This window comes from Suncus etruscus, chromosome X (assembly GCF_024139225.1).
Source record: "Suncus etruscus isolate mSunEtr1 chromosome X, mSunEtr1.pri.cur, whole genome shotgun sequence".
Taxonomy (NCBI): domain Eukaryota; kingdom Metazoa; phylum Chordata; class Mammalia; order Eulipotyphla; family Soricidae; genus Suncus; species Suncus etruscus.
Genome location: NC_064868.1, coordinates 130,577,752 through 130,602,820, shown reverse-complemented (window position 1 = coordinate 130,602,820; position 25,069 = coordinate 130,577,752). Strand labels below are relative to the sequence as shown.

Here is a 25,069-nt window from a genome sequence, read left to right as displayed (position 1 = left end):
ATAAGAGCCAGCCATTCAGCTAGCTGTATAAGAACATACGAGCAGAAATGATAATTTTGAAGGCCTTGAAATGGAAGTGTGGTTGACACACCTGATAAGTAGCTTTCGGGCAAGTATGTAGAGGGGTGAGTAAGGAATGAGTCAGCTAATGGAAGACAAAGTGAGAGGCACGATGCAGGGTAGACCATGCTGTCATCACTCCCCTGCGCGTCCAATGAACAGAAAGCCTAACTGAATAAATAGTATGAAGAAATGTATCCTTGTTGGCATGAGTGGTGGCAGTGCCAGGGAGCTATCACCAGTTCAAAATAGCTTTTCCCACAGATGTAGCTGTTTCATAGGCCTCCCTGCCTATGCCCTCAGTTTTGACTTTTTGGATTTCAAGTTCAGATCCCGCCTGAATCTAGGCTTTGTTTACTTTGGGTGGGTCATGAGTGGAGATTGGGCAAAGTTCTTTCCTGTTCGTTGGGGCAGGGAACTTGCTGCACACCTACGCCCAGTAGAAAAGGGCCTCAGGGCTGTTATGCCTCAGGTACCTGCTATTTAGGGCATGTCTCAAATTTACCACTTCTATATTATACCATCCCACAAATCAAGATACAACCTCCTTTCGACCCTTTTCTCAATCTTTAAAATGCGTTGAGACCTAAGGAAAGTGGAGCGCTATGTGAAATGAGGAATTTGGACTCAAGGATCAGGATCCAACACCACCATTTCACGCACATCTGTGTTGGCTTTTCCTATGTGAAAACCCTTTAGTATCCTTCTACCATGAGCAAAGGTAGGAGGCTAACTCTGGGGTGATCATTAAAAGACAGAAGACCTGCACCCCTACTGTAATCAAGAAGGATTTAATTAACTTCCAGAATAGTCCAAAGAAAGGGCATCTCCTTCCAGGGAGAAATTCAGACTGAGACGATCAGAAAGCCACTGGAAGAGACTTGTCCCCTGAAGGACCAGGGATCACTATGACACATGCTTCCTAGCCATGAAGGACTGGGTGATGGTTGGATAGGAAAACCCATTCTAAATTTTTTCTCCCCTTTTTCTTATCCTTTTTATCTTCAATGACGGTGGAATGGATGCTCAATCTACAACAAGCTGTAAAGTGGAGACCAGTTGCACAAGCATACTGGGGGGTAGAGGAGGGAGATATGGGATGCATACTGGGAACAGGGGCGGAGGGAGGACAGCACTAGTGGTGGGAATGCCCCTCATTCATTGTCACTATGTACCATAAATGATGCAGTGAAAGATTTGTAATGCACTTTGGTCACAATAAAAATTAAAAAAAATTAAAAACAAAAAGAAAAACCCATTCTAGGAACCAGAAAGGTGCTAACCTTGCATTTGGACAACCTAGAATTGATGGACACACTCATAGCCTCCCAAGCCCCACCAGGGGTGATCTCTGATCAGAGCCAGGAGTACTTCCTGAGCAAAACCAGTATGACTAAAACCCAACCCAACCCAACCCAGCCTGTCCCCCAGATTAGTTTGGGGCTAGATAATATGTGGCTCTTCCTGAACTCTGACATTTTCAGCCCTTGAGGCATAATTTAATCTTCTAAATGACTTTGAATTTATCAGTCTTAAATTCAGGATTAAGAAAGACTCCACCTTTCTCTCTTGCTGATCTCAGCAAGAGTTGCTGCTATAACATTATGGAATAGGAAGTTCTTCCCTCAGAAGTGGTATAGGATGCAGGAAAACTTGAAGCATTGGAGGAGGCGTTGGCAATTTAATGCGCTGATGCAATCCAGTGCTGCCACACCTGAATCTAAGAGAGGATCTTAGCTGGGACCTAAGGGCAAAAACATTGTATGAGCTCAGCCAGGGCCAGTTTATTCTTTTATGGGCTCTAGGTCATTCTCCGAACATTAAGAGCCAGAATCGTCCTTTCACTTTAAATCAGGAGTCACTAGCACAAGAGATGGACCAGATGGAAGCAGTAGAGTGTGGTGGCAGCTGCTGGTGTTCCAGAGTAACAAGTCCCATCTGGAGGCAGCAGCTATTCTTTAGCTCCCTCGATTCTTGCCATGCCGAAATCTGCTTCAGTGGTCCAGTACCCAGTTGTTTCCAAGAGAAAATCTGGACACACGATTTCAGAAATTTCTCACAGTTCAATGTTGATGAGGAATTTCAGTTGCAAGTCTCTGACACTGTCCTATTTATTATAGGCACTGATTTCAGTGCTTAGTAATAACGTACCGTTCTTGTAGCAGCAACAATCCCATGAAACATGTATCCTTTTATGTCCTTTTGATAAGGGAAAGGAAGCATCAGGAACTGAAGTCATTTGCCCATGGACCCTCAACTGCTAAGCCACAGTGCCTGGGTTTACAGCCAAGGTGCTGGACGGTCAAGTCCATGCACTTTGTAGCCCTGTTCTGTGGCTGCTCTCAAACTGTAAGGAATCAAATAACAAGAGCAAAGCAAAGAGAACAGTAAGTGCTGTGCAGAATAAGGGCTAAACAGGCCTTGTTTACTTCTACAACTTGATATAAATACCAACATAATTTAATACCCTTTACATCTGCCTCTTGTTTTATTATTTATCTGTTTGTAAGCTCTTTTGTCAAGATTCCCATCTTTTTTTTTTGGTAATTGGGCCACACCCGATGATGTTCAGGTGTTACTACTGGCTATGTGCTCAGAAATCGCTCCTAGCTCCGGGGACCATATGGAACGCCAGGGGATCGAACCGAAGTCCGTCCTAGGTTAGCGCATGCAAAGCAAACACCCTACTGCTTGTGCCACTGCTTCGGCCCAAGATTCCCATTTTAACACTTTCTTTTATTATTGTATCACATTACTTCTTTCCAGTCCTCCATAAAAACAACCTGGCCTTGTCATTCTTGTCATGCTGCCATCTTTTTCATGGTCTATTCTAGAGTTTTAGCTTCAAAAGTTCTGCTCAAATACTCCTAGAATCCATCACCTGTTCAATGGATTCATGAAATTTATTCATGATGAGTATTTGGGACTCACTGTTATCCCTTATAATGACCATATTCCCCTTTATGTATTTGTTTATTTTGTTGTTGTTAGATAATAAAAACTGTTATAATCAGATATTTCTTAGTATTAATCCCTGCTTCATGAACATTTGTTTTGTCTTCTTAGAAAGTTTGTGAGTTGCCAATCAAGGGCTGTGTTGGTTAAATTTCCAACTGTTGCTTTTTTAGAGCAAGGAAGAAATTCACATCACTAGACGGCATTCCCACCAGCAGTGGATAAGAGTTCCTTTCTCTCCACATCCCCGCCAACACTGCTTGTTCTCATTCTTTATGATGTGTGCCAATCTCTGGAGTGTGAGGTGGTACCTCATACGACCCAGCTATACCACTCCTAGGAATATACCCTAGAAACACAAAAATACAATACAAAAATCCCTTCCTTACGCCTATATTCATTGCAGCACTATTTACCATAGTAAGACTCTGGAAACAGCCAAGATGCCCTTCAACAGATGAATGGCTAAAGAAACTGTGGTACATATACACAATGGAATATTATGCAGATGTCAGGAGAGATGAAGTCATAAAATTTTCCTATACATGGATGTACATGGAATCTATTATGCTGAGTGATATATGTCAGGGGGAGAGAGATAGGCACAGACTGGTCTCACTCATCTATGGGTTTTAAGAAAAATGAAAGACATTCTTGCAATTATAACTTTCAGACACAAAATAGAAAAGAGCTGGAAGTTACAGCTCACCTCAGGAAGCTCACCACAAACAGGGATGAGTTTAGTTAGAGAAATAACTACGTTTTGAACTATCCTAATAATGAGAATGTACGAGGGAAATAGAAAGCCTGTCTAGAGTACAGGTGGGGGTTGGGTGGGGAGGAGGGAGATTTGGGACATTGGTGGTGGGAATGTTGCACTGGTGATGGATGGTGTTCTTTACATGACTGCAACCCAAACACAATCATGTATGTAATAAAGTTGTTTAAATAAAAAAAAGAAGTTCACATCACATAATGGGCAGGAACTTTGCAAATGTCACTGTTATATGCAACAGCTACGTTGCCACTTACAAACTGTCATCTGTGCACACCCATTTGCCTCTCTGAACTTCACTTTCCTCATACAATGAGGGGGGTATTATTGTGAGATATAATTTATAAAAAATTTAAACAGTACATAACATCATCTAATAATTTTTCAGTAATTGATGACAACTATTATATTATTAAGGGTATGATAAATTAGCTCATATGACTTTCCTTTATGACAACAGGATCTAAGACCTATTGTTTTTAGTATCAATTTCCCTCAGACATGACATTGTTAGAAATCTATTAAATTCTATTTTATTAAAAGTAGACCCTAAAATTTTATAATGCTAATTGGATTTTTTTCTATTTCAGACCACTCCTATACTTTCCCAGTTGGATGAAATAGGATATGTGATGTCTTATGATGTAATAAGTATGCTTGTGTGTATGTTTGTGAATATACACATATTAGTATACATGTGAACATTGTACCTTAGTATATATGCATCTTTACTCCAAGGCAGAGCCTATTTGTACAATGCATCAACACAACTTGCCTATGAGTAGTCTTTCCCCTAACACTGTAATGTACACAGAAGAATGAGTCACATTATCAGTTAACAGAGAGTTCCTGGTACTAACTCTTTCCAGCTTCTCTACTATCACTAGGTAAGCAATCTCAGGCTACTGGAGACAGCTGACTAACTTACTGTTAAAACACAACTTTCTAAACAACATTCTACATTATTCTTCTCTCCAGAAAAAATAATTAAGATATTTTTTAATTCAAAAGGACAGGAAACACCATGGCCTTACCAAAACATACTCCTTAAAAATATCTTTGCTTCACAAAATTACTGAGGATCACGTCTGGAAATTATGTGGATGTCTCTAGAAGTCTCCTATAGGATGTCCAAACAGTCTGTGTGTTCGCTTAGTTAATCACTGAGAGAAATTCTATTGTCCTGATACATGGGGCTGGGGAGGAGAAGGGGGATTATTTCACTATAACAACATCATGATTCACTTGAGAGAATAACTTCCTAGTACACCCAATATGGGACACCAATTACTTTGGAGAATTATAGAATTATATACTGGATCATTTAGGTTTTTTATTAATTTAATTTATTTAAAGAAAATGCATTACGGGCCCGGAGAGATAGCACAGCGGTGTTTGCCTTGCAAGCAGCCGATCCAGGAACAAAGGTGGTTGGTTCGAATCCCGGTGTCCCATATGGTCCCCTGTGCCTGCCAGGAGCTATTTCTGAGCAGACAGCCAGGAGTAACCCCTGAGCACCGCTGGGTGTGGCCCAAAAACCAAAAACCAAAAAAAAAGAAAAAAAAAGAAAATGCATTACATATTTGACATAACTGATAATATACATTTTTAGGAAGACCAAAAGCAACATGTTTTTTTAATTTTTTTTTTTTGGTTTTTCAAGCCACACCAGTTTGATGCTCAGGGGCTACTCCTGGCTAAGTGCTCAGAAGTTGCCCCTGGCATGAGGGGACCATATGGGACGCCAGGGGATCGAACCAAACCGCGGTCTTTCCTTGGCTAGCACTTGCAAGGCAGACATCTTGCCTCTAGCGCCACCTCACCTGCCCCAACATGTTTTTTTTTTTAAAGAAATAGAAAGTTGAAAGAAAAATTAAAGAGATGGAAGAGAAAGGAGAGTGGTTTTGAAAACTATTGGCTCACATTGAATTCAATGAAGCACCAGCAGAAAGTTTATTAAGTTCTTTAAAAAAAAACGGATAAGAGTTAAAAAATACAGCAATAACGGTGTAAGACTGGCAACTGTTGTTTTTTCCATAAGTCCAACAAAATATGGGTAAAATGGATAAAAAAGCCTTGTCCTAATTACAAAAAAACCTTATCCCTGAAGTTCTCTGGCATAAGACTGACTCTGGGCTCCAGGTATACTAGGTTGTCCAACCCCTGAGTCATTTTCTGTGGTGAATTTTTTTCACACATTAGCTGTTGTTGTTGTCCGGTTTATGTAGTTAAAGATTCTGGTTTCTGTGCCAGAAGGATTCTAGTTTCTGTGTTTCATCAAAGTCAGGATGTGGAGCATCCTCCAGTTTCACCTCACCATCAGATGCGGAGCATCCTGCCCTGCAAGCAAGTTGCTGCCGTCGCTGAGTCATCTGGGTGTCAAGGGAACACTCCTTGGAGTAAAGTCAATGCCAGGGTAGTGGTAGGGTCTCCCCTGGTTGGGGTTTGCCTCCTGGTGATGTTGTAGAAAATTGTGGTTGTTTCCGTAGATGATCAATACTTCAGGGGTGTATGGGCAATGCCCATTCTTTGGAGGCCTGAGCCAAGTCATTATGCCAGTGTTCAGGGTATAAGGCCTAACTGCATTCCAAAATTTGTTTTCCTATCTCTGTTAGATAATAACTTGTTTGCATATGTAGTATTTTCCCATTTTAATGCACCTATGCAAAAGAGGCACACTGCCATAATGTATTGTTGGTGCCTCTGGAGAGTGGAAGGAACAATTCCAACAATCCCCTTAACTTGGTTCTAACATGAATTATAAAGCAAAAGACGCTTCTACCATAATTTCTTGTTAAACAGATTTCTTTGTGTTAGAAACAAAGAAAGAAAAACAAACTAACAAACAGAAAACAGTGGGCCAATTGTCACTGTATAAGGGGATATTCAATAAGAGTTATAGAGAATACATCTAGGGTATATATATATATATATATATATATATATATATATATATATATATATATATGCATGTCTCTTTTATGTCATTAAAAATAGTCGGGAGGAGAGAGCTGAATCCTGGACGCCACTTTGGTCTATGATTTGGCCTGCTGGAGTCTGCAAAATGACTCCTAGCATTTCCATATCAGAAAATGCCTTTGAGTGGAAACTAATCAGAAACCTTGTATGGTAGCAATCACAGTTACACAGTGAAGGTGGGTGGAGGACAGGCAACTGCTTGAGAGTAGATAGGTAGCAACAGAATACTGTTTTCTTTGCAGCCTGGGAGTCTATTTTTTTCACTTTGGTAGCTGATTGGCAGTGGTGTATCCTTTAGTTTTTTAGAACAAATCACTGTTACGTTGAATGAAGAGTTTGGGGATTGGTGATTATTTATTACTGTTTTTTTCACATTTGTGAAAATTATTATATCTCCAGTTTTATCTCTATTGTATCATACAATGGCAGAAAGTTTAGTAACTTGGCTGTCCATTCTATTAAATAGGAATGACAGCGTTAAATAAATAAATAAAGTCAGAGATTGAAGTCACTATCACTGATATTATAACTTTCAGGGACATGCACTCAGCTGACAGACCTCATGGAAGAAGGAAGGTCTGGGGGGAGGGTGCTCACGCTCGCTCCCAAAAGCCTAGTGATATCAGCCAAAAGACTAGCAGACCTGAAGTTTGGTCAGACTGGTGTCTCCAAAGGGAATCCCAGAGTGCCAATGACACAGAAAGGGCCAATGGGAAAACTGTGGTTGTGAGAGCCCGAGGCAGTAGGTGTGGCTTCAGCTGGGCAGGGGCTTGGCCCATTCTCTCTTGCCAAGATGGCCAGCTTTCTGATATACCCATGATATTTCAAATCTCAGTTTACATCTTTTTTGAGAAGAGTGGGTCTATGGAGGTAGCCTGATTTGAACATCTACTGTTTCTTAACTGTAGAGACATCCAGTAATACAGTCACTGTGCAAATGTTGTATAGAGTACTCACACAACTTCAGATTGTATAGCTATATACAGTTAGGTTATATCAGTATTACCATCATTCTGCATGAAGCCCATAGTTGACCGAAACATCATGATGTAGTACATACCTGAATAATAAATCATGGGCATCTAAAAGAATGTCGCCTTTAAAATAGTGATTTCAAGGGGCTGGATAGAATAGAGTGGGTAATATGCTTACCTTGCATATGGCTGACCTGATCTATATACCCAACACTGCCTATCAGAGCCTGAGAGAGCCAGGAGTAAAACCTGGATCACCTAAAGTGATGGGGGAATCACTCTTGGTGTGCTTTGGGGAACATATTTGGTATTGGGGGTTGAACCCAGGTGAACTATGTAAAAGGCAAGTGCCCTACTGGCTGTACTGCCTTTCTAGCCCTTCCTTTTCCTAAAATTTAATAACATTTAAATGCTTATCTCTTGTGCTACAGCTAAGTATAGCACAAGAACAAAAAAATAAATAAAACATAGCCATTTATAAATGACCAGAGCTTGTAAAATAAAAATAACCACCATTACTAAATCAGGTTCTTTTAAACCAAACTGCATCATAAATTCAGATCAAAAACCCTAGATTCAGACTGACTTAGGCTGAAGTCCTAACACTGGCATTTATGATTCATAAAAAAGTTATCTCTGAGCTTCAGTTTAAGCACAAAGTGGTTATGAAAGACTGAGGTTTGGACAAATACCAGCCTTGTGAGAATGACTGGCATAATTTCAAAATAGCTACTTAATAGATACATGCATGGAAGACCAGGGATACGGAGTCACAGTCACTCTCTGAAGAAATTAGAAAATGATCTAACTGTGCATGTGAAATAGGATCGGGTCTTATAAGAGGAATATTTGAGGTACCAATAGTTGCTTTAGACTATATCGGTAAAGGATGCTTAATTTATCTGTGCTTCAGCTTCATGTATAAAATAGCTATGATACAATAAAAGTAAAGATATAATAAAAAATACTGAGAGGGAGAAAATATTTTCACAAAACACATCGGATAAAGGGTTAATAATATTAAAGATCTAGAAAGCACCCACAAAACTCACCAACAAAAAATACAAATACCCCATTCAAAAACGGGGAGACGAGATGAAGATCCATTTTATCAAATAAGATATGTGTAATTTTAACAGGTATATGAAAAGTGTTCATCATCACTCATGATTAGGAAAACGCAAATTAGGAAAATACACATATCATAAAGTCTTGAAAAAGCCAGTGTTGGCGGGATTGTGCAGAGAAAGGAGCCCTCGTCCACCATTGGTGGGAGTGTCATCTTGTTCAGCCTCTATGGAAAGTAATGTGGATTTCTAGCAAAAATAAATAGAACTTTCATATGGCACAGCAATACCCCTTCTTGGCATCTATCCCCCAAACACAATTCAAAAGGCTATATGGATGTCTGTGTCCATTGCAACACTTAGTACAGTTGGTACATTGCATCATTTAGCCAAGATATGGAAACAACCCAAATGCCCAACGATGGTTACTGCATCAAGAAATTGTGGTTGAATACAGTAGAATAATATGCAACCTCAGGAAGAATAAAATCATGCAATTTGTATGAAGCTAACGGAAATCATACTGAATGAAGTCCGTAAAAAGAAAGGGATCAATAGATATTAAAAGATATCTTTTATATTAGGACTTAAAGGTACACAGCAAGATAGAAGTAAAGGCAACAAAACAAGAAGAATCATCCACAAAACTGAGCTTGGGGTGTTTGAAAGGGGATATTGTGAACCTTGGATGAGAAAAGGAGGCACTCTGGTGTTAAATAGAATATTGGAAATGTATGTACACAAGAAACCACTAAAATATTATGGAGCATGGTAGTGTCTCAATTTTAAAATCAAAATTTTTTTATTTATTAAAGTACCATGACCTACAAAGCTATTTATGGTTGAAGTTTATACATACAACCTCTCAGCACCGATCCCACCAGCAGTATCAGATTTTCTCTACCATTGTTCCCAAGTTTCCTCTCATATCCACACCCCCAGCCTGCTAACTCAAAAGGCACCTTTTTAGGTTCAGTTGTTAAAAATTTGGGTCTCGTTATTTTGGTGCTGTTGCATCTGCAATTTGGATATTTATTTCTGTCTTATCTTTTTTTTAATATAATTTTTATTTTGATCATAGTGGCTTACATATTGTTGACAATAATATTTTAGGTACATATTTACATAAAATTAGGGGGGAATTCCCATCACCAAATTGTCCTCCCTACACCTCCGTTTTTGTCCTACCTCCCATTTCCTCTTCCCTCACCCCCAGGGCGGCTAGAATATGTGGTCCCCTCTGTATCTAACCTACTACTTAGTAGTCTTGCACCTGTTTGGTCTTGATGCCTCCCTTATTTCCCCCTCTAACTGGAGGCAGGACTAGCTAGTTCAAGTTGCGTGGTTCTTTTTATCTTTTTAATTTCATTTCAAAATATTTAAACACTAGTTTACAAGGTTGTTCATATGAAAGTTGCTTTTCTCCAGTTACAAAATTATACATAATTAAATTTCAGTCACATCCCTTCACCAGTGTACATTTCCTGACAATGTCTGCTCTTTCCCTAACGCCCTCCCCCTGCCTGCCTCTGAGCAAACATTAACTTTTCTCTCTCTCTCTCTCTCTCTCTCTCTCTCTCTCTCTCTCTCTCTCTCTCTCTCTCTCTCTCTCTCTCTCTCTCTCTCTCCCTCTATCTCCTTATTTTTACTTTTAGACACTGTGTTTTGCAATATTGTTACTGAAGGGGTTTCATGCATATCACTTTATATCCTATCAGTACCTAGTTCTTGTCCAGACTGAACAATTCTAGCTATAATTGTCATAGTGATCCCATGGAGATCCTTCCCCAAAAGAGGTCTGTCTCTTTAAGATCAAAGACCTCTCTCAATTAGAGACTTATGACATGCGGATAGGGGAGGAAGAATAGGGGGAAAAAAGCAAGCCACCCTGCCTTGAGTACCCTTCGAGTATTTGCCTGAGAGATAGCATTGGGCACATGGGAAAGGATCAGTGAGGATGCAGAATTCAAGGGCAGCTACAAAAAATTTTTCCAGGAGGTCACAGAGCCTTATTCCCAATTTATAGAAAAATTAATACAAAGGCAAGTGAGAGGAAAAGAGACACAGAAATATCTGATAAGGCAGTTGGCCTTTGAATGTGTCAAGACTGCCAAAAATTTTGAGTCCAGTTAGGGAAAGAGACGATATTATGGACTACCTGAAAGCATGCTGAAATGTAGGCTCCACTTCATATTATGCGCGTGTAAACATCCTTGATGCTTACACAGGACAGAGACAGGCTAGAGGACAGAGCAATCTGCACAGAGTATATAGAGCCCCACCAAACCATATATTTTCAAGGTTACCACCTGAGCCTTGTCTGAAATGTGACAGGGGAAACCAACGGGCAAGAGCTTGTCATTCCATTGGAGTTTGAGAAACTGAAAGAGGATGACCCCATACCTTACAAACTAGGCATAAATATTATAATTGTGGAAAATTTGGCCACTGTTGCAGGGATTGAGGGACCCTCCCTGGGCCTGCCTTCAGGAGACCATCACCAAGACCTTGGCCACATTGCAACGAAGATCATTGGGCAAGAAATTGGCCCAACAACCAACAGATATTGGAAAACTGTACAGGGTCAGGAGTCCCACTCGTGCAGACCTACCACCAATAAGTTTGCTGCTACCAGCTATTGCAGCAAGTGCTGCCTTCCTCTAACACCATCACAATAACTCAAGCTCAATGTCCCTACAAATTGAAATCTGGAAAGTCGGGCCAATATCACCAAGCACTGTAGGCCTACTATTAGAAAGAAGCAGTCTAACTATTTAATGATTAAAGAAATCAATGTGCATGTGGGAATAATAGATTAGATTGCATGGGAGAGATAATAATCACTATCATAGTACCCACAGTATGGACATTTACAAAAAGGAGAGTATGTTGCCCATCTTTGGCTTCTTCCATTTGTTATGGCTGGCTACTCTGGCCAAGGATTGGAGGGTTTGGTAGCACTAGTCCCTTTAGCAACCTTTGCAGATTCCCTAGTGGCCTTTACCTGTAATCTTACAAAAAGCATGTGCCCTTAATAACTCTTGAGATACATGGAAAAGAATTTAAAGGAATGATTGACACAAGTGCTGATATTTCCATCATCTCTTTCTGATGTTGGCCTCATATTGGGCACCTCAGAAGACACCTCATGTTTGCAGGGAATAGGCACTTTACCTTCTTCCTCTCTACAACAGAGTGCAAGATGTCTGGAAAACATTGGCCCTGGAGGGAATATAGCCGCATTTCAGCCTTATGTAGCTCCCTTGCTCCTAAATTTATCGAGTCAAGATCTATACGAACAATGGGGCACTGAGTTCATGATTCCTGCTCCAGACACTTCTCTAGGCCACAATCCAGAGGACATGAATTTTTATTGGGGCCACTGCAGTAGAGCACCCACCACCACTCCACATTCAGTGTGCACACCAATTATTAAAAAAATAGAAAAGGGGGTATGCCTCTGCTTACTTTCCTGACCTTGGCATTATTTTCAAGACAACTTCAAGAAATACAGGCTCAGAAAACAATTAATTCACATATCTTGGTGAAAATTGATAACAATTGGGTAACAGGCAACCTATATTTGACGGTAAGGTTATGCTGATATTTCTACAGGGACAGACATTCCCCTAAATAAACTCTGAGTTCCATGAAGCCTCATCAGAAGTCACCATCTCTAAGAGTCACAAAGTCTTTTGAGCTTTTCATCACTTTAAGAAACCATGTGAAGTATCCACTTGTTTTCAAACAGTTCAGCTGCATTTATAGTTTTGACCCAATCAGAATCCAAATGTTTTTCATTTCCTTACGCTCTATTACTTAAATCAAAAATCAAGACTCGGGCAACCACACAGTGCCACGTGTCAGCAGGAAGTAGTCAGATGATCGTGTTACCTCAGTTCCTATAAGATCATAGTTTTCACTTCTTGTCAGAAGATAATTTTACACTTAGCTCTTCTGTATAGGTTGAACAACGCCCTGCATTTGCATCACCTTCAAAATAACAGTTTTTGTTCTAAGTAGTTCCTTGATGCTTCAAAATTTGACTCTTTTGGACTATTTGTATCCTATCTGTCTCGGTTGCTTCTATAGATATTAAATAGCTTTTATTTTTGTTCTTACAAGAACTTCCTCTTTACCTGTTCATAAACAAAGTTTTGTTTTTATTTCCTATCCTTTGGCAATGGAGCGCCAAACCCCCCTATTAGTAGTAAAAGAACTTCTGCTTGCAGCCAGTCTTTCACCTACTTGAATCAGCTTTTTCCACTGGGTCCTGGCTTGAGGACCTGGCTCTTTTGACCTGCAGAGGACAATTGACTTCCTGACTGCAGCGATAGATTACATCATCAGCTGAAATCCTTGGGATCTGACCTACTTGGAACTTGATTGGCAGTATAGAACAATATTAGGATACTGTTATTTATTCCTACTCCCCCAACATTTTTTTCTATGGAAAAGGGAGTAGATGTAAGGGAACAGAGACTCCTATGGCCCCGGTCAGCCATACTGGGTTCTGTTCAGTTAAGAGTCAAGATGTCAGTTAACTGAATCCCACCCTTTGTAACTGATGCAGGATGGCAATTGGCCCAGGGGGTATATAGAGCCCAAGGCTGAAGTGCTAGGAGGCTTGGAGTCACTGCAAAGTCTGCCGTTGTCACTGCCGAATTGCTAGAGAAAGTTTACCAGACTACAGGCTCCTATTATCTTTTGCTGTCTTTCCTACTGCTCTGGTCCGAACACCCACAACTGGAAAAATCAGCATTACTTTTAGGTCAACCATTAGGAAAATGATGGGTCTCATGCACTCTAAAATAAAAGCAGAGTCAAGGCTGAAAAGAAGTGGTGTAGACACATCTACAATTTGTTCTTCTCTGCTAAATCTACCATTACAATATTTCTCTATATTGAATTGCCCGGTACCACTGACCACGGATTTATTTGAGTGAAAACATGCATTCTGTCTTCAATAAATAGATTAGAAATTGTTTATGGTAATTGATTTTCCCCACTTAACAAGGAACTAATATCTATCCAGAAGAGGAAGGATATGTTGGAGGAATAAAATTGGAAATATTAAGTTACTTTTAGCTTATGAGGTTTTCTGGTATAGTAAGACTCTTCCATAGGCCAGCTCTGTGATTATATATGTGTACTTGGAATATCAACACAAAGAAATGTGGAATGTGGAATAAAATGTTGCATTATGCTTAACCTAATTTTTAGAAGGGGAAGCAATCCATCCTGGGTCAGCCACATCCAAGGCAAATGCCTTACCACTGTGCTACCACTCCAGCTCCAAATCAAGACATAATTTTTTGAAAACTATTTTTTAAAAAACATAAAAAGTGTCTTTTTAGTGTGAAAAAGGAATTCTTCAATTTATGTTAGAAAATTTTATATTTTAGTTACTGCTTAAATTATTAATAAGTAACTGATTGTAATAAAACTCTATGGATGTAAAAACTGGCAAAACATAAACTGGCAAAACATTCAATATAAATGAAATGTTAATTTGCTACTGAAAAGTCACAAAACTCCTTAGCAAGCTAGAAATAAACAAACATTTCTTAATCTAGTAGAGGAAAACCATAAGCATTATAAATGTATATAATAATCAATACCAAATGCTGAGAAAGTTGCCTTGTCTTTAAAAGAAGTTCCTTTAGGGCTCTTGCTCATGGTTGGGTCCCTAATATCCAATAGGGTCCCCTGATCCCGCTAGGAGTAATTTCTGAGTGCAAAGCCAGGAGTAACTCCTGAGCACTGCAGGATGTGACTCCAAAACAAAACAAACCTAAAATAAAACACTCCTTTAATGCTTCTTGCAAACTGACTTTAGTCTTAAATTTACCAAGTTGTTGCTTGTTCCTGAATTTCTGTATTTCCTTCAAATCTGAAATATAATTAGCTGGGTAAAGTATTCCTGGTGATGTTTCATTTAGATAGTTTTAAAACTAGATCTCTCAATTATCTTCCTGCTCATGATTCTCATTTGATAGATCTGCTGTGAATCTCATGAATTTTCTTTCGTATATAACTTTTCTTTTTCATCTTGCTGCCTTCTGTATTCTTTCTCTCTCTGTTATTTATTATTGTCTTTCTGAGCACAGTTTTTCTTAAAGTTTTACTATTTGGATCGATTTTCATTGAGAAATTTATGCCTCTTGTATATATGCCTGCCATGTCAAATATAAAAAATTTTAATTAGGATTTATTTAGCTATTGGTCTTCATCAAATTAACCTTTCTGGTCTTGAGGGAATACAATAATTCTTATATTTTTCTACTTGAACTCATCCCATAGCTCTCTGGTAGGCTGGTGTGCTCTTTTCAAGCTTTTTCACATCTTATTTAGTTTTCTAGAAGTTTTTTCCTAACACATCTTTTCCTCTTATTTGACTGATCAGAGCTTTCATTAAGTATTTTTAAAACACCTACCATATTCTTCATTCTGCTTGGAATATTTTCATGTCTCCTTTCATAGTTTCTTGTGCTTTGCTGTACCATCATTTCTTTGAGCTCAGTAGACATCCCCACAATGATTTCACTAAAGTGATTTCCTGAGGATTTACAGAGTTGATTGGCACTGGCTGAGTTTTCTATGTTTTTGGTTTTTACTCATTCAATTTTTGAGCTTTTATGAGTTTTCCCCATTGTTTTTGGTAGCTCCTGCTGTGCTCATGGTGAATCTTTGTAGTAAGTATGATAATGGGGAATCTTTGAGGAGTTAGACTGGGAGTTGCCCTTTTCCTTCCCTGCCATCTTCATATAATCACAGGAAATATAACTGAGAAATGTTAAATTTGATGAGGGGCTATTTTGCCTCCTTAGAAAAGGTTCCCCAAAAGCCTCAGAGATGTCAGCAAGAAATTTAATCTTACCTTGAGTAATGGGGAATGACAGAGGATGTGGATGTGGGTCACTAGGCTGCTAGTCCTATCCAGGTTAAAGTGTAATCTGTCTGAAAAAAATCAGGAAGGAAAAGTTCTAAGTCATGGTTGAACTCAATTGAGCCAAGGTTTCACATTATAGATGTATAAGGCTAAGGAAGACTATTCGTAGGAATCTGGCCTGTTGGAAGACAAATGCATTTATGATAAAACTTGGGAGATTGGCTTGGCTAAAGTGACATACATGCCAAACATTTCTTCTAAATGAAAGTTCGTAAGAATATCACAGAAAGTTTTATATGATTTATGCCATTGGACATTTGGAAACAAGAAACCCTTTTTTGGTATGTGAATGCATAACTTTCTTGTTTAATCTTACAACTTCTTTAAAAATATTTAAATCACTTTGATTTTACAATACACGTAATTATAGGGCTTTACTTATACATACAGTATTTCGATTAGCACACTCTTTACCAGCATGCCTTCCCCGTTACCCTACTCCCTCAGTCCCAGCCATGGTAAATTTAGTTCTGTGGACCAGTTATCAGGATTTGTTATCTTCGGATATTTGTTATTCCCCTACAATGTTTCTTTATATTCCACATTGAGTGATACTTTTCTATGTCTGTCTCTCTTCATCTAACTTTACTCACCACTATACTTTCCAGATCCATTCATATAACAGAAAATCACATGACTTTCCCTTTTATTATAGCCAGGTAATATTCTATAGTGCATATGCATTATAGTTTCTTTATCTAGTCATATGTTCTTGGAAAATGGCTGTTAGCAGGTTTGGGCTTTTGGTGATAGTGCTGCAATGAACATTGAAACACAAAAGTCCTTTCTAAATGGAGTTTTTAAATTTTTGGGAGTGAAGCCAAGAAGAGAATTTTCTTAACCATATGGAAATTCAATTCCTAGTTTGTTGAGAAGTGCCCTATTTTTTTCTCAAAAGTTTGAACAGGTGGGGGCCAGAACAATAGCAGAAGTAGGGCATTTGCCTTGTGTGCTGCAATCCAGGACAGACCCGAGTTCAATCTCCGGTATCCCATAATATACCCTGAGTCTTCCAGGACTGACTTCTGAGTGCAGAGCCAGAAGTAACCCCTGAGCGCTTCTGGGTGTGACCCAAAAACAAAAAAGTTTGAACAGGTCTGCATTTCCACCAGCAGTGGATGAGGATTGAAGGCAATAAATCTTGATAGCATTTTCAGGTGGATGATTTGACTTTACTACATTTTAGATGAGATGTGGGTCATATTTTAGAAGATTGGGTGTCTACATTCAGGATTTGGGACTTGTCTAGAGCTCCCAAACTGGTGTTTTTGATGTACCAGGCATAGAGCATTGACATGTGGCTGGTACACAGGGAAAGAAGAAAGAAGTCAGGGAGATTATTTAGGAAGCTGCTGCAGGAGGCCAGGAATGCGGTTAAGTGGCTGGATTGGAAGGGGCAGAAGTTTGAAGAAAAGATAAATGTAAGAACCATCAGATGAGATGAAAAAGAATTTAGACGGCAAAAGGGAAAGCCTCTGTGTAGTTTATGATAACTTAAACATGGAGGTCTAAAGTCAAACTGAAGTTACACACTGAAGTTCACAGGAGGACTTCCTATCTGTGCAGTATGTCATTTTCTTGTGGTAAATCTCCTTTCAAAGAAAACCCTATTGCACCTATTCAGTGACTTAATTCTGTAAAAAATGCCCATCCATTGGAAAACTTTTCTTTTCTTTTTAAATATTATCTTTATTTAAACACTTTAATTACAAGCACGATTGGAGTTAGGTTTCAGTCATAAAAAGAACACCGCCTCTTCGGACAAACTAAGATGGCAGCTCAGGATACTACAGGAGATACCATACCTAGCTTGCACTACGAGATGGCCCCGAGAAAACTCTTTAACATACACTTTATCTCTAGGTTATACCTTCTTTTAGGAATTGAAGCACGTGACCAGTCAGACCACCGAAGCAGCAACTGTGACGTACAGACTTATACTACAGGCCCTACTCATCGAACACATTCAAGCAAATTAGCATTCCCTTGCTATTTTCTCCTCTCTTCTCACTACTTTCTTTTTTATTTTTTTCTTTTCTATTCTTCTCTTTACTTTTTTCCTTTTCTCTTCTCCCTTTCTTTCTAATGTATTTTCTCTTTTATCCCTTCCTACCCCTTTCATATACCTTCCCCTTTCCCCCCTTTGGAAATCCAACTATCCCTTCACCCCTTCCCATCCAGAACTCCCATTGTATTAAAACTCTTCACCCTCAGTCCTTAATCTATTAGGCATCAAGATTGACCTCCTACCCCAACGAACCAGTACCCAGCACCCAAGCGAAGGGACACCCAGTCAAACCCACACCTCGTCTCCTGCAAGAAAAGGCAGCCAAATCCCCTGTGGACTCATGCTGCGCGGCCCTCCCTACCAACTCCCCCTAACATGGACTGTTACTTGAAACCGGACTTAGTTCCAAAAGTATCCCCAATGCAAGAACTCTTCCAAGACCTCCCTGCCTCAAATCTTTTGCCAATCTGAAGAAGGTCAGGGGGTGTGATGGAAAGGTGCCTGGGAACCCACACACCACAAGAAAAACCCAAAAGACAATGGGAAAACCTGTACTTCCAACATAAGCATAAGACCTGTATTACACCACCTCTTTACCTGCTTTCCCCCCAAATGTAAGGTAGTCTTTTGCATCACTTTGGTCCTTTAAATACTTCGTTAATTCATTTTTTTAAAAATATATCTGTCCTACATATACAAAGGTGAGCACATACTTTTTTTTTGAGTTTAATGTATTTTTTTTTGAAATTTTTTTTATTTATTTATTTTTGATCATAGTGGCTTACATATTGTTGACAATGATATTTTAGGTACATATTTACAAAAAATCAGGGGGAATTCCCATCACCAAATTGTCCTCCCTACACCTCCGTTTTTGTCCTACCACCCATATCCTCTTCCCTCACCCCCAGGGTAGCTAGGATGTGTGGTCTCCTCTGTATCTAGCCTACTGCATAGTAGTCTTGCACCTATTTGGTCCTGGTGTCTCCCTTGTTTCCCCCTCTAATTGGGGGGGCAGGACTAGCTAGTTCAAGTTACGTGGTTTTGTTTAAAGGAGAGAAAAGTAATAAACTGGGGTAAAAGTCTAATATGCCGAAAATAAGTGGAATTCTTCCAGAGGCTCTCAACATCGGTTTGAGAAATGAAGGAGAGAAAAAAGGTGAAACATTCCACCAGTACAAAAAGAAGTGTCAAATATCCCGTGAGGACTCCAACAATAAGCACAAGCACCAAAAACAAAACAAAACAAAACAAAACAAACAAAAAAAACAAAAAAAATAAAAACCCACCAAAACAAACACAAAACAAAACAAAACAAGCAAACAAACAAACAAAAAAATGTCATGGTCTTGATATAGGAAACATGGCATAGCATACAAAGGAAGAACAGAAAGGAAGAGAAAGAATAAGTATAACTGGGGACAACTTCAATTATCACACCCAAACAGAGAAATTGACCAAAAATAGATGGGTAAATAAAAATAATAATAATAAATGAAAATAAAATAATATATATAAAAAATAATGATTTGTGCTTTTTTTTTCCCTCCTGCCCAGGCACAGTAAATATTGGGGTCATTCGAAAAGGAATTCACTTGGCCTAAGAGATATGGGGTTTCTCCGCCCTTGGAGTGTATTGTCATGGGATCAACTATAGACTCTGTTCAGGATCATTTACTCTCCTGGTGGTGCTTTTGTGGTGTTTGTAAGACCTCTGCTCTGTCCTGGGGAATTCTTACATAAATATATATATATATTAAAAAAAGAGAGCTCTTATCTATTAGAGATAGGAACTCATAGTTGTTTACAATAGAGGGATATCTCCTACCTTGAAAATATGTCATGTGGAATTAACTTAGACCTCAGGTGTTTAGATACCATCAATCCAGCCTTGAACCCTGGATCCCAGACACAGGAACGGCACAGTTCTTCACAACTGCTACAGGAAACAAATCCCACCCGGGACTGCCGCAATACTGCGAGGTCACCAACAAATGCCAGCTCTAATATGACATCCTGACAACGGAAAAAATGGGAACAACTTGACCTAAGTGAAGGTTATCCTACCTTTCTAGCTAACGACAAGACAAAATCAGAAGACTTGTCACCCTTTGGAAGGCCCAAAAGCCAACATTTCGAGTTACAGATGACTGCTGCTAGAACCATGACCAGACTGTATACAGCCTGGGACCAATAAAAAAGCCCTAACCTAGTGTTTGAACTACGATCTGCACAATGAACATGATCCCCAGTTTCAAAGGTCTGGCAGAGACCATTGTAACGGAATGGGGCTTCTGGAAGCACAAAGAAAGACACTGTCCTAGGTGCCATCCTAGCTTCAGTGCAAAGACCAAGATCACCAACCACAGAAGATGAATTAAAATGACACTGATGGAACAGAACTTCTAGAACCACAAAGACTGACTTCATCATAACTCCCACCGCAGGATCTGTGCAGATACTGAGATCCCTAGTCACAGAGGCCTGATAGTATCACCCAGAGCACATACATTTTTATTCCTATTTTTTTTATCTTTTTGGGGTATGTGACCTGTTTCTGTTTTCCTCTCTGTCCACCCCCAAATGCACCGACAATATAATGCAGCACCATTTCTCCCTGCAAAGGCACACTAAAAAAAGGGGAAATCTTACATATAAAGAAGAGCTCTTATCTACTAGGGATAGGAACTCATAGTTGTTTACAATACAGGGATATCTCCTACCTTGAAAATATGTCATGTGGAATCAACTTAGACCTCAGGTGATTAGCTACCATCCGTCCAGCCTTGAACCCTGCATCCCAGACATAGAAACGGCACAGTTCTTCACAACAGCTGCAGGAAACAAATCCCATCCAGGACAGCCTTAATACTGCGGGGTCACCAACAAGTGCCAGCTCTAATATGATATCTTGACAATAAGAAAAATGGGAACAACTTGACCTAAGAGCAGATTATCCTACCTTACCAGCTAACGATAAGACAACATCAGAAGACTTGTCACCCTTTGGTAGGTCCAAAAGCCAAGATCGCGATTTACAGATGACTGGCTGCTAGAACCATGACCAGACTGTATACATCTTGGGACCAATAAAAAAGCCCTAGTCTAGGGTTTGAACTACGACCTGTACAATAACCATGATCCCCAGTTCCAAAGGTCTGGCCAGAGACAATTGTAACGAAATGGGGCTTCTGGAAACACAAAGAAAGACGCTATCCTAGGTGCCATCCTAGGTTCAGTGCAAAGACCAAGACCACCAACCACAGAAGATGGATTAAAATGACACTGAGGAAACAGAACTTCTAGAACCACAAAGACTGACTTCATCATAAGTCCCACCCCTGGACCTGTGCAAATACTGAGATCTCTAGATACAGAGGTCTGATTGTATCACCCAGGATGGAGCAGAAGTCTTCCAAACACCACAAAAGTACCACCGGGAGAGTAAATGATCCTGAACAGAGTCTATAGTTAATCCCATGACAATGTACTCCAAGGACGGAGAAACCCCATATCTCTTAGGCCAAGTGAATTCCTTTTCAAATGACCCCAATATTTACTGTGCCAGGGCAGGAGGGGAAAAAACCCACAAAACATTGTTTATTTTTATATATTATTTTTTATCTTAATTTATTTTTTTTTATTTACCTATCTATTTTTGGTCGATTTCTTTGTTTGGGTGTGGTTATTGAAGTTGTTGTCCCCAGTTATACATATTTTTTTCTCTTCTTTTCTTTTCTTTCTTTATGTGCTATGCCATGTTTCTTATCTCAAGACCATGGCTTTTTTTTCTTTCTTTGTGGTGCTTAGCATTATTGTTGGAGTCCTCACTGGATATTTGACACTTCTTTTTGTACTGGTGGAGTCTTTCACCTTCTTTTTCTCCTTCGTCTCTCAAATCGATGATGAGAGCCTCTAGAAGGATTTCGCCCATTTTCAGTGTATTAGACTTTTACCCCAGTTTATTACTTTTCTCTTCTTCAAACAAAACCACGTAACTTGAACCAGCTAGTCCTGCCTCCCAGTTAGAGGGGGGAAAATGGGAGGCACCAAGACCAAACAGGTACAAGACTACTAAGTAGTAGGCTAGGTACAGAGGGGACCACATATTCTAGCAGCCCTGGGGGTGAGGGAAGAGGATATGGGAGGTAGGACAAAAACGGAAGTGTAGGGAGGACAAATTTGTGATGGGAACCCCCCCTGATTTTATGTAAATATGTACCTAAAATATTATTGTCAACAATGTGTAAGCCAGTATGATCAAAATAAAAATTATATTTAAAAAAAGAACACCGCCTCTTCACCAGTGTGCAACATTTCCATCACCAATGTTCCCAATTCGATTGAAAATCTTAAAGCACTGTTCATTCCCCTGTTATTCCAACTTAGCTTAGTGACTAAACATGACCAGGTTATTAACTCAGAAGAATAACCACAGAATTAATTATATTCCAGTTTCCAGTTTTGGTGATGAGCGAAGTGAATTGCCAGTGCTTCCAAACTCAGCATGACATGTCCAGAGTTGGTTCAGATAGAAACTCACCCTTTCTTGCTTCATAAATCCTGTGCCCTTCCTATGAACTCCATCTCTTAAGAAACCGTTACAACCCCAAATCGTTAACCTCATTTGTAGAAGGAAGTTAGTGAATCAATCCTGTGAGACTTTAATGGAAAAAAGTGGAATGAATTACCCTGTCAACTTTGACTTGCATGGGTTCTTTTCCAACTGTATCTTTCCCTGCCAGTCTAACTTTTTAATAAGATTTATTTTAAACAATAAACTTAGAGACATATTTTTCCAAAGAACTTGAGGAGTTTAAATGTGTGGGTTTATTATTAACACAGTAGCAAATATATCAAGGAAGCACAGCCCCAGGGAAAGTAATTCAAAGGAGCACAGAACTGCTGTGAGAAAAGTTTGCACCCAATAAATAAGAGCAAAGAGGCTTATTTGCCTGGCGATGCCAGCTGATAAGCATGGAAAAAACCTCAGTGTGACTCAAGAAACCAATTTGAGAGTCAACTCGACGAAGGCAAGCTAATAGCTCCTGCCTGTGCTCACCACTCCATGGACGTCAGCACTATGGTGCCCCCATTTTGGAAGGTCTTTCTGATCCTAAACTGCCTTGCAGGTAAGGAAACGCTCTCTTCAGATCATCGGGGATAATTAGGAATAGGCTTTCCTTGTGCATGGAAATGGCGAATTTTTATGTACCATGTTCCCTCCTGGGCTTTCAAAGAAACTGTTCTTGGCATGCTTAGTAAGATCATTTCCCCAGCTCTTGCTTAGCAAATTGGGACCACACGGGCCTTTGGAAGAACATAGCCTGCATGGGAATTGTGTGCGGTTAACTTTTGAATAAAAGGTTTCTCAGAAAATTATGCGATCTCTTTTTTCTTAACGTTGGAAAGGGAAGCAAGAAGGTCGTTCAGAGGCTAAAGTAGAAGCTAAATTTACTTTTGCCCCTCTCTTCTTGAGCGTACCCTTTCATCGAGTTGCTTTGCAACAGAAAGCAGTGCCTGCTGGGGTTCACTGTTCAGAAGATGCATTTTTCCAAGCCTAAGAAAGACTGTATTTTGGAATAGGCAGGCAGTTTGTCATTGTGCACGGTCTGTCTGTTTTAGTGTTTGAATTTCTTCTATGCTCTGTGAACTTCAGGAAAATATGATGATAATGTTTGCCCAAAATTGATATTTTAAAATTACTAGTAGTAGGTATTCGTTAGAGTGGAGTTTGCTATGCACTTTTAACATGAGAAATTTCTCAGGAAAGCATACAAAGTGGAAAAAAGCAGGATACACACAAAACTCAGAATAAATTATAGAAGATTGTATAGCCATGTATGTATTTATGGTGGTTTCCACAGCTAGAAAAGTGGTGTATTAGTCTGGAAAATATTTTCTGGGATTTCTACAAAGAATATTGTTTCATTAGTCAGTGAAATTGCTACTATATGGTAAATAGTAATAATTATTTATTCATGACAAATATTTAAATGCACATATTCCCTCAAATCAGAAGTCACCAGAAGGTATTGTAATTTTTATCTTGTGCATTTACCAAGACTTGGAGCTGAGAAAACCTGCTTTTCTCCTTTTCTATTTATGTGGGAATACATTATTTTCCCTTTCCTCAAGCAAAATTAATTTTGAACCTTAACCTTGGACATCGAATACCTTTGTTCCTCATTAAAGAGCTTTCTAGTCTTTTTTTGGTGGGGGGCCAAACCTGGCGGTGTTCAGAAGTTACTCCTGGCTCTGCACTCAGAAATTGCTCCTGGCAAACTCAGGAAACTATATGGGTTGCTGGGGATTGAACCCGGTCTGTCCCGGGTTTGCATGCAAGATAAATGCTCTACCGTTGTGCTATCACTCTAGCCCTTTCTAGTCTTTTCCTAATTGGGTTGCTCTTGAGACTTCTTCACCAGTTCCCTAAAACCACACATGTAAGACAACACTTTACATTATTTGGCTTTGTGTGGCCTTACCCTGATCTATACTAGAAGCCAGTTATAGCTGTTTTTTATAATATAAATAACATACATATATAATTTTACTGATTATAAATGTAATTTATGGTCATTGTAGAAAGGTTGGAAATATGCAAATATATAAATATGAAAATAATACCATTTTCAATATTTTGTTTGTTTTGAGGACATACTTGATGGATTCAGGGCTTACTCCTGGTTCGAGCTCCGAGATCATTCCTGGCTATGCTCTTGCTCTGTGTGTCATATAAGTTGCTGAGTGGCTTCTTGCAAACCAAATGCCTTGTGCTCCATACTCTTCATTTCCAATTAGTAGCAATTTTATAACCCTGAGATTTGGGCATATTTCTTATCCTTTTTGTATATATATAATATTGTGAAATTGCATTATGCCATATGCATAATTTTTGTATCAAACATTACAAAAATGATGTCAAGATCACTGTTGAACATAACTCTTAGAATTGGAGAGATAGCTAAGCAGCTGGGCACATAATTCATATGCAGAGGCCTGGGTTCGATGTATGTGTACCAAGGAGCTAACTGTCCATCTTAAATTTAAGTAATTGTATATGCTATTATATATTTAGATATATAAATCTGAGGAAAATAGGGATATTTTATTTCTCAAATTTTCTACATGCAAAATGATTTTCACATATTTTAGTTGTTATTATTGTTAATTTTGGGACACACCTGGTGGTACTTAGGGCCTACTCCTGGATCTGCTCTCAGAGATCATTCCTGACAGGCTCCGGGAACCATATAGGGTGCTGAGGATGAAGCTCATGTTGGCAGTACACAGGCA

General features: G+C 39.3%; 1 protein-coding gene across 1 annotated transcript in view; it reads left to right on the top strand.

Annotated features, from left to right (window-relative positions):
• Positions 1 to 430: 430 nt before the first annotated feature.
• VSIG1 (V-set and immunoglobulin domain containing 1) overlaps positions 431 to 25,069 on the top strand; it is a 66,315-nt gene continuing 41,676 nt past the window's right edge. Inside the window, exons 1-4 of the mRNA XM_049767040.1 lie at positions 431 to 532; positions 1,916 to 2,065; positions 2,194 to 2,409; positions 4,381 to 4,441. Coding sequence (XP_049622997.1) covers positions 431 to 532; positions 1,916 to 2,065; positions 2,194 to 2,409; positions 4,381 to 4,441 — 529 coding nt within the window. The remainder of the gene's footprint in view (positions 533 to 1,915; positions 2,066 to 2,193; positions 2,410 to 4,380; positions 4,442 to 25,069) is intronic.